The sequence below is a fragment of the Triticum urartu genome, chromosome 6 (genome assembly GCF_003073215.2).
Source record: "Triticum urartu cultivar G1812 chromosome 6, Tu2.1, whole genome shotgun sequence".
Lineage (NCBI taxonomy): Eukaryota > Viridiplantae > Streptophyta > Magnoliopsida > Poales > Poaceae > Triticum > Triticum urartu.
The window spans coordinates 552,780,573-552,790,555 of record NC_053027.1 but is presented as its reverse complement, the minus strand read 5'-3'; the positions used below and the strand labels follow the sequence as shown (position 1 = coordinate 552,790,555).

Here is a 9,983-nt window from a genome sequence, read left to right as displayed (position 1 = left end):
TCTGTCATCACCATTCCGAGGGTAAAAAAAAAGATGTTCAATTGCTGACAAAGGTTGATGCTACCAGCATGCGCATGCAAGGGTTCGTCTGGATCATTAGAAGCCTCACATGAACCGGCACATTCCGTGTTTGAACTTGAACATGTTTTCCATCTTTTCCAAAATGGGGACTAAAACAGTCAATTTTTTTAAAAAATAATCAGCATTGAAGATAAAACCATGTGTAAAAAAGAGAGCAGTTATTTTGTTTGTAAAAGAAAAGCATGATAATTTTGCACAGCAGGGCATTTTTTTCCACCGATCCACTAGCACCATCCATGTGCCAAGAGTATTATTCCCGCCCAAAAGAAGTTCAGGCCGATCTGAATCTGGGAGCCAAGCCCAGCAACGTGTACACGTCCGCGGTTGGAGCGCATAATGCCGGGCACAAACCAAATATAAATGGCGCTCAAAATTCGTTGAGTCACATGCATTATGCGCAGGCAGATCCAACCATCTCATCTCACCTGCTGTGCTGGTGTGGTGGTGTGGAGACGATGATGATCATGGCCAAGTGAGCTGAGAGACTCTTCCTCCCTTTGCTTCCAGGACAGTGCGTGCATGCGTCCCATGTGACATGTTCTTCAGTTCCATCCTGAATCCTGATCACCTTCCCCCCTTTCCCTCCTCCCCAACCCCACCCCACCCACCCAACAGCACAATCTCTGCCCCATCTCCCTCCCTCAACGGAATCAGCTGCAGGCTCTACTGCACAAACAACACACATCATCAGCAGCAATGCTCCAACAACCATACGGTTCGGATGCGAAAAAAGGCGTCCGTTACGTAACGTACCTGGTTGGTGTCAAGAACATCATAAAGATTAAAGAGGCCACTACACCAGCTAGTGATAGTACTGCCACCCTCTCTGTTGACATGCATCAGTCCCAGGGTGCACCTCCTTTTTCCCCAGGATTCCAAGTATTTGTCTTGCAGCATGAGAAAACTCAAGTGTCAGGTTGAAAAATTTGCGGAACAGATGCACGGTGCGCCGAGGTGTCTAAATCATACCTTTAAACTCCATCAGAAGCAGAGACATACATATTTGAACCGACCAGCACAACCATTGCATTCTGAATCTGTGATTCTTTCTTGGCAGAATCTTAACATTTTCAGCTAAAGAAGGGCAATAGAGAGTCGCTTAACTGAACAACCTCTGCCTGTGCCTGAAAAACAAGGAACTCATGCATATGAGATATGGCATTGGCAGCAATGGAGAAGCATGGAGGCTGTACGTTTTTGTTTTGCTCCCCAGACAACTTGTCAGGAGTTCTGGTTCAGTTCATCTGAAGCAACAATGCCTGGGCAAGTGGACATCCTTAATGCCATTTTGAAACAAATACACTGTAGCTGTTATTATGATATACAATGTACCCTCCACTATACAACAGCTGCTATACACCAGAAGGGCCGTGGCCGGGGTGTCTCTGTACTGCTGCGGTATCTATTTATCATCCCTGTGGTATCTACGTAATCACAATTTGCGTGATCTGATGACTCTGAAACTATACAGCTTAGCTCTTGGGCACTAGCTTCATCATGAACTCGTATCGCACTGATTGATCTATCTTGGGTGCTGGCCACTTGGCGTCTTCTGGTACACGGATGGTTTTGTAACCTTGGCTTTTATACAGCCGCAGCGCGGCGAGGTTACTTACATCGCAGTGCAAGGCCACCGACCGGCATCCCCAGCTCCTTGCTCGCGCCTCGGCTTCCGCGACGAGCATTTTAGCAATTCCTTTTCGACGCTCCTCCTTCCGAACCGCGACGTTTGCTATGTATGCAATTCCTGTTCTGCATAAATTTGGAGGAACTAGGATGAATTTTAAGGGGGGGAAACAACTTGTATGTACATAGCTAGAGAAAAAAAAATCCGATGTGCAATAAGGGCATGTATTCAGCATCTCGTACGGAATGATGTGCGTGAGAAGGCTTTTAACAGTTTACCACTTCATGCATACTACGTATGCATTGTATTCAACCAAATAACTGTATACCCTGCATGTTACATGCCAACAGCTCCATTTGGATTACAACAATGATCAGACTGAAAGTTTCCTTGTGGACGGGGTATTTTGGAATGAGGAGGCTCAACTAATTCTGTCAGACACTCAGATCTCTGAAGAGGTGCCATGTCCTCGAACTTCCTTTCCTGAAGCAAAGGTCCCACCCTCCCCCCCTATTATTTCACATTTATCCAACTTTATGCAGGAAAGGAGCCTATATTTGCCATCAGTAGCTATAAAGTAGAACCTATTAGGAAATTGACATTGCAACGAAACCTAACCATAAAGTAAACCTAGATACTACTCCCTCCGTTCCTAAATACTTGTCTTTCTAGGCATTTCAACAAGTGACTACATACGGAGTAAAATGAGTGAATCTACACTCTAAAATATGTCTACGTACATCCGTATCTAGTAGTCATTTGAAATGTCTAGAAAGACAAATATTTAGGAACGGAGGGAGTAGATGGAACGGAAAAAAAGGGAAGTATGATGTAGTAGTATCTAAGCATGGTACTGTTTAACAAGGATTGGCAAGGTTGAATGGACTTCCAACGAGATAAAAAGCTGCACTAGAAACAAATGAAGCTTGTGCTATATTTCTATTCTAAAGAACAAGCAAGAGGTTTGCATATCATTTTAAATTAAGCAGGAAGCTCTTCCTAAATTTTTGTCATACTTCTGTTTGAGTCATGCATGAATGTTTATTTTTCTAAACATATTAGTTTCTATGAAAAAGATCAAAGTCAATAATGCACAAACTTTTACTCTACCTCTTGTCTTAATCCAGCTGAAATTCAAAATCTAACACTGTTCACATACAATTTCTTGAATTAAGCAACAATCAACCTTAAATTCTTCAATTAAGCAACAATGACCCTCTAATGTGTTCAGCCATTAAGTTGGCTGGGCATTGCATTTTGTTTAAAAGGTGGGTTGAGTTCTGGCATCTCATACTTGTAACGGTGTTTTCATCTTGTACAAGTAAAACTAGGTAACAGTTATAGGTCCAAATTCTAGTCAAACCATGTTGTTTATTTGGGGTAATGAAAAGGGTCATCTGGAACTATGACATTCAACTTGGGAGTCTATGCCAATGCAGACTGGACTGCCAAGGCAGGAAAGCATGGTGCATGCGAAGTTGTGCTTGTCTAGCTCTAGATGACTATAAATTTTTTTGGTTCCAAGTCAAGCATCAAAAGAAAGATGAAGAAATTAAAAGAATGTTTTGGGGTCCCCAGATCCCACATTAATACATAACTATAAAGGAAGCGGAGCAGGTCATGTAGAAACATCGGGAAAGATAGAACATATTTTGTTTTCGACAAACTGAAGAGCAACATACAGTTCAGAAGGACATGAGCCATCAGAACTACACAAAAAGGTTGCACATTTAAAAAATTAGTACCATAGAGGAAATCGCAGAACACATCGTAGTCTGATGAGGTGTCTATCCTGCTAAAATATAATGACTAAATCGACTATGCAATTCTGGAACACATGGCACACCACATTCTAGGTAATTATGTCTGAGACTGCATTGTTCGTGATTAATCTATTCTATGGGTTGTGTAGGTTCACCAGATGGATTCCCATAAAATCAAGACAGTGAGAGGGTGATGAACTTCTGTTTGCAAAGTCATGAAATTCACTAGCAAAATAGCAACATGGCCACACAAAGTTAGCCCAGTCTTGCTGTTAGCATGGCCGGGTCAGCTTTTTTTTAATCGCAAGGGACAGGCCATCTCCAAAGGTTGAGTTAAGGAGTTCTATACAAAAAAATATATCATTGGTTTTGCGAGTCAGTTCTATAAACATTTCATGCTACATATCCTTACGAATGTTGGACTCTGCATCCCAAGTTGGATAAGAATCAGTAATGGCTTTATTTCTGCGTTATCATTGCAAAGGTGCCTTAAATGCCATAGTCAGGGTAATATTTTCCTCATCTCCAGTGGCAGTGGGTTACAGAAAATTGTTGCCCTGAGTCACTATTTTGAGCCAAGGAGATTTATATTTGTTTTAGAGTGAAAGGAAACCTGACATCCATTTGTTTCGAGCAAAACCCTGGAAAATGGTTCCCCAGGCTATTTCTGTTTTGAGGAAAAATAGTTCAAGTTTCAGTACTAGTCAACTACACATTGTTATCTCATATGCTTCTAATCATCTGCCACAATTAGCTAAGATAAAGTAGATTAGACCTTTGAATTTTGGTTTGGCTGATATTGCTCTACATGTAGTAAAGAACTACTAGATTTCATCTTCTGGTAAACCTGGTATTTGTTCAGGTATTTCCTCACATCTGCTATTAGCAACCAGGACAACCAATTTCTGTTTTTGCCATACGATGTTATTATTACCTTTGCTATAAAATTTAATTCTTGACTCAAACGTGTTATTGGTGTGACAGATCAAACATTTGAAATGCACAAATACAGAACATCAATGACTTGGGTAGAGGACTCAAGGATATCAAGCATATGGAACATCAATGTCAAGAAAACAAGGTCGGAGTAAATAGCAATGCATACAAGTAGAAATGATAAAATAAGTAGCCATGAAAGAGTAAGTGAAAGCATTGAAATCACAAGGAATAAACAAATGGCAATGATAATATGGGTCTATAGGAGCATTTATAGCTTACAGCTGCACCTCTTCGTCTAAAAAAGATTCAGTATCTACTAGAAGCTAGAGAAAAAACCTGCTTATTTGAACTCCAAGAAAATAATGATGTACCTTCTCTGCTTGAGACGTCCCCTTCTTGGAAGAAAGTCTGCTACTGTGTCGACCGTAAGAATGCCAGCTATAGAGCCTTTACTGAGACTGTATTTCCCATGAAATTCAGCGTCTCTCAAATCTCCACATTCGATACTGATAGCACTGTTAGCTGCAGAGGGGTTAACTGCAACAAGGCAACTTCTCGTGCAGCCTGGCGGAACTGAAAAGCCGGATAGGAGGGCGATGTAACGATCGAGCCGTAGAACAAGGTCTAATGGGAATTTGTAACCCGGAAAGAATGAGCTGCAGTGAGTATCTGCTACTTCCCAACAGTCCTCCAGCTTTGCGTCTCGAACGATGACGCCTGTCCCCGGGTACAAAGACGGCAACAATTCAACCGCTTGACTGGCATAGCATATTCCTGAAAATAAGCATGGAAGCCAAATATGTCAAAAGGAGACATAACTGGCACCATATGTAGTGATGTTCACACACAAAAATGCATCTTACAAAGGTTAATCTGCGGTCACATCGTATGCGAACAATATATAACATACTAAATGGGCAAACTAGTAGATTGGATTCCTCGAATTAGGTTCAGTTTGCGGTGGAACAGGGGATTGGCGACGGCCACACGACAAAGCCAAATGCCCAATTTGGCCAACCTAGAACCCACCACTACTACTAATCTATAATACCCATTCTCGATTGTGAGACGCAAACACAGAATTATCCATGCCGAATGACGCGGTGTCGAATCGACTAGGCTCCGCATAACCCAGTGCCCCAACCGTACAGAGGATTCCAATCGGAGGGGAAAGGTGGAGGGACCTGCGGCGGGTCTGGAGGGGATCGACGGGCGGTGGCGCTGGACGGCGGCCGATCGGCGGCCGGGGCAGAGAGGAGAAGGGGATACCGACGGCGACGAGGAGCGCGGTAAGCTTAGCAGCGCCGGCGGCATCATGGCCTCCTCCGACCTCCGCTCGTCTCCACCGATTTTTTTTTAATCTTCTGTTCGGCGCAAACCCACCTGTACAAGCCTTCACATTATACTCTACGCGTTGAGGTGCGGAATGCGGAAACAGTGAATACGTCTTAGCATTTTTTCTTCTTCTAGGAAACCTTTGCTTTCATTTTCGAGAAGGCTAAAAATCTAAGATTTTTAGTGGTCTCACACGGACGCATGCATTGCTGTTGGATCTGCCGCACCAATCTTGATGAACATAGACTTGCCACATCGGAATCGTTTGTTTCAAAGACCGACCAAAGCGAACGCTGCAACCCACAACTTCCTTTGTCCCTTGCCGATGAAACGGTCGCGCATTTTCCCCTTCCTCTCACTTTCTTTCTCCCCGGGATCCCCATTAACTCGATCCCGACCAATACACCAACGAGCTGCAGTGGCCAGTGTGTGATCGTGAGGACCACAACAACTTGGATGTGGCGGTGAGCTCAGAGGGCACCAAGGTGGTGCGGCGAGCAGCTTCGTGGCGACTTCGAGCCCGACGAGGACGAGAAGGTGGCCGCCATGAGGCTCCATGGTCCAAAAGCTAAGTAGGCAACACAAAAAGCACCACTCATCCAGGGCCAGCGATAGAAAGAGCCTGGCTAGGCAACCCCCTTTCGGATTCAAACGAGACCAGCTGGTGAAAGCATCTAGCTCACAGTGTCCCGCCAGCCCACGACCCAGAGATAATCACTCGGGGCCGCACCCGGCAACTAGCACGATGTCCGACCTTACCCGACGCATGTGAACCAAACAACCCGCACATAGGAGGAGAGCCAGGGTGTCAGACGAGCCAGCCTCAGGAATGTCACCATCCCATGCGTCATGAACCCCAAGGAAAAAGGTGCAGGACGGTGTAGTAGTATGACGGATGCAGCCGCGCTGGCCAAGGTGACGGTGTCCCGGACTAGAGGGCGCTAATCAGATCATCCCCTTTTGTGGTGTGCTAGGCCGAGGACCCCTGGATCATCAGCAAATGCCCGAAGACTGCCACGCCCTCTGGCATGATTAAGATGGAATCCTCCGGAGACTTGGCGCACACTCCAAGACCTATTTGAATCTTCGGCATGCTTATCCCTAGATGTAACCGGCCTCATGTAAACCTTAGGTACTAATGGCCCCTATATAAGCTGAGTTTTTTTAGTTTAGAGATTCATATTCATAGACATACGATCTCGAGCTAGATCATCCTGTAATTTGCACCCCAACACAACCAATACAATAGAAGCATGGCATAGGGATTTACCTATTCAAGAGGCTCCGAATCCTGGGTAAATATCGTGTCCCTTGTTCATCCTGTTACCACCAAGCTAAGATCACTAGTTCAGGACTCCCTACCAAAGATCTTTCGGATTTAACCCCGACACAAGGCGCCTGCAATTGCATGACCGATATCTGCAGATTTGTACACTTTACCGGACGAGGCACTGGGAGAGTGGCCACCGCCAAAGCCTCCTTTCTCTTCCTCTGTTTGCGGTGGCGAGCCGCTATGTTGACCTTGCGAGTGGCCACCACTGATGAGTCCTCCGCCTCTGGAAACATCTTCGTCGCCTCTTCCTCCGGCTCCATCGCAACGGTGGACGACGAAACGGGTGGGAATTGGGATGGGTGGCGGCAGTGATCGGAGCAAAGACAACATGGAGAGGGAGGACTTTCATGTGGAAAGATTGTAGAATTGTCCAAATGTGTGGGCTCCACGTCGGTTTTGGCTAGGTCCGGGGTGTCGGGCGCCTACGTGGCGGTTGTTTGGATTCCCACAAACTTTCCCAACTTTGCTTATAGTTTTCGGGAATTCAGACATGTAGACAAGTCCACAGACGTTTGATGCATGGTGTTTGAGGACATAAACAGTCCAAACCGTGCAGTCTCTACGTTTATAGGCGGTTCGAGAATACTCATTTGAGCCCAGGCTCATCTGCTCCCGAGCATGAACATAATAAATTTTTAAAAGTTAGAAATATTCAGAAAAAATGATTTTTTGTCAACCAAGACACTCAAATACGTGATGTCTGGGCAAATTTAATCGTGTTTGGACATATAAGGAGCTCGTGGCAAAAAATAAATAAACAAAATCGGCCATGAATAGTAAACTTGCTCACCCCTCCCCCTTTTTTGTCGAGACCTACTCAAATGTCCAAACATCACCAAATTTGACACCGACATCATGCACTCAAACATCTTCCATACCAAAAAAAAATCATATTTTTTGAATTGACTGTTCATTCTCGGAAGAAGATGAGTACGAGAGCCGAATTGCTGCTTAGAGATGCCCTTAGTAACATAGGTGATAGTACCAGGTGTTCTTTACCTTCATCTTTACTTGCAGAATTAAATTCTCTGATCATTCAAGCGCCATTGTAGAACTTGATAACATTTTGGAGAGAGTTCATGCGCTTGCACTGAAAACTTAATCACGCTTGCACCATGCTGCTTAGAACATTAGTAATTAATTATCGGTATTATTGACTGCGGGTACTGATATTTACATCCAGTTACATATGTCGTTACTTTTGTAACCCGTACAATACACATCGTTTGGTGCATATTTTGGTTTGCCGCACAGGCTTCAAGAAGCCAATGCACTAGTATTGTAGACAAGAAGAGCACCGCCCAGCAGAATTCCAGCAAGAGTCACTGCCCAGAGAAACAGCCCTGTCTTTCCTGTATATATAAGTCATTAAGAAAATAGAAGGTCAAATTTATTGAATTTGGGATACAGTAAACATTTTATGACACGCTTAAAGAAACGTCACCTCCAACATAAACGTCACCACTTGGAGACCATTCTTCTGGTGTATATATCGGGCTGCAACGTAGTAAGAACCGAATAAGATGCCATGAGAGCTGAACTCCATGGACGATCTCTGAATTTTGCAGATATTTGTTTTTACTGACAGAAACTGCAGGTTTGGGTTTGCGTGTTTTTACCTGTACCCATCAACGTTTGCTCCATACTTGTCGGCAAACTGGTAAACACCCTTCCCCTGGTTAAATTGGAAAATTATTAAGCTACGCACAGTAGTGCCCGTATAGAAAACACAAAAAATAATAGAAATTATATCTAGATCGATAGACTAACCTTGGCTACCCTTCCGGACGCATCAACGCCTTCCTTGAACACCACTCCACCACCAGGCCCTACATGTCGACACACACAAATTCATGCGAAGGTGAAAGATATGCTTGTATATATAGTTCTCAACTCTGAGGCCTCCTTTAGTTCATAGGATAGGAATTTTATAGGAATAGAAAAATTATAGAAAGTGAGATGACATGCATCTTAATTCCTATAGAGAAAAGGATGCCATTTGATGCATAGGATAGGAATTTTTTCATTGAGTCTAGGCTAATATTTTTTTTCCTCCAAAATATGAAGGATTGATTCCTATCCTACATGGGAATATAAATTCATTCCTATAAACCAAAGGGCTTTAAATAAATTTTTTCTTTATAAATCCTATCCTATAAAATTTCTATGAAATTCCTATAAACCAAAGGAGGCCTGAATATTACGGCGTGTATATACCCACCATAGGGCTGGGCAGTCTGGACCTTTTTCGCCTTCTTGCTGGCTACTATGAGCAGCGATGGCCTCGCCGATGGTCGCGCGCCTCGAAGCTTCGCTCGTTCTAACAGTGGAGAGGGAGATGGTTTCAGAACCAAAGACGCCATGACAGAGGCAGACATGTTAAACGCTTGCTCACTGGTTCACTCTCTTTCAGTTCAATTTAGTTTCTCTCACGGGTAATGCATGGGTTTAAATACAGGAAGTCTGGGGAGTGGCTGACAGTGAGTGACAAGGATTTGATGGTCTATTTTAGGTTGGAAGGTTGCTATAATGGCGTGTCATGGGTCCATGATCACGTGAACAACCCTTGTCTCTTGCTTGGCTGATCAGAAACGCCGCACTTATGCAATCTGGAATGGATAAGTACCGAGGGTTTTACCTTCCTTTTATTTTTTCCATGGTTGAGAAATTTCATCAGGTGTCCCTCACAGACAGGTCAACTTTGGGAGTACCGCTTCAGATGATCTTATCTTTAACAGTAACACCAGAATATGACAATGCTTTTTTTAATAAGGAAAGAATATGGCAATGCTATTTGTAAGCAAAGTGCTTTGTAGAAAAAAAATTAGGGAGCCTCAATTGGACAAGCGACTGAAATTTTTGAACCGGCCAGTCACTTTTTTTTATTTCTTTGCATAAACAAAAA

General features: G+C 43.7%; 2 protein-coding genes across 2 annotated transcripts; both read right to left on the bottom strand.

Annotated features, from left to right (window-relative positions):
• Positions 1–1,337: 1,337 nt before the first annotated feature.
• Positions 1,338–5,832, bottom strand: LOC125515273. Its single transcript, XM_048680713.1, has 3 exons — positions 5,595–5,832; positions 4,782–5,184; positions 1,338–1,833 (listed from the first exon to the last, which is right to left on the bottom strand). The coding sequence occupies exons 1-3, from the start codon at positions 5,725–5,727 to the stop codon at positions 1,554–1,556; spliced, it is 816 nt and encodes a 271-aa protein (XP_048536670.1). The 5' UTR covers positions 5,728–5,832; the 3' UTR covers positions 1,338–1,553.
• Positions 5,833–8,208: 2,376 nt separating this feature from the next.
• On the bottom strand, positions 8,209–9,517 carry LOC125512913 (photosystem II 10 kDa polypeptide, chloroplastic). Its single transcript, XM_048677977.1, has 5 exons — positions 9,300–9,517; positions 8,849–8,907; positions 8,698–8,753; positions 8,523–8,575; positions 8,209–8,430 (listed from the first exon to the last, which is right to left on the bottom strand). Exons 1-5 carry the CDS (start codon positions 9,454–9,456, stop codon positions 8,336–8,338), a joined length of 420 nt encoding a protein of 139 aa, XP_048533934.1. The 5' UTR covers positions 9,457–9,517; the 3' UTR covers positions 8,209–8,335.
• Between the last annotated feature and the right edge of the window lie 466 nt (positions 9,518–9,983).

What these genes read in the sequence shown, in the direction of transcription:
- LOC125515273 (XM_048680713.1), bottom strand. Translation starts at nt 5,727, where the DNA reads ATGATGCCGCCGGCGCTGCTAAGCTTACCGCGCTCCTCGTCGCCGTCG. An exon ending in CCCCTCCAGACCCGCCGCAG is followed by an intron (nt 5,185 to 5,594) that starts GTCCCTCCACCT and finishes GCTTATTTTCAG; the next exon opens with GAATATGCTATGCCAGTCAA. An exon ending in GGACGTCTCAAGCAGAGAAG is followed by an intron (nt 1,834 to 4,781) that starts GTACATCATTAT and finishes AAATTTATGCAG; the next exon opens with AACAGGAATTGCATACATAG.
- LOC125512913 (XM_048677977.1), bottom strand. Translation starts at nt 9,456, where the DNA reads ATGTCTGCCTCTGTCATGGCGTCTTTGGTTCTGAAACCATCTCCCTCT. An exon ending in CGTCCGGAAGGGTAGCCAAG is followed by an intron (nt 8,754 to 8,848) that starts GTTAGTCTATCG and finishes CAATTTAACCAG; the next exon opens with GGGAAGGGTGTTTACCAGTT. An exon ending in TGGTGACGTTTATGTTGGAG is followed by an intron (nt 8,431 to 8,522) that starts GTGACGTTTCTT and finishes TTATATATACAG; the next exon opens with GAAAGACAGGGCTGTTTCTC.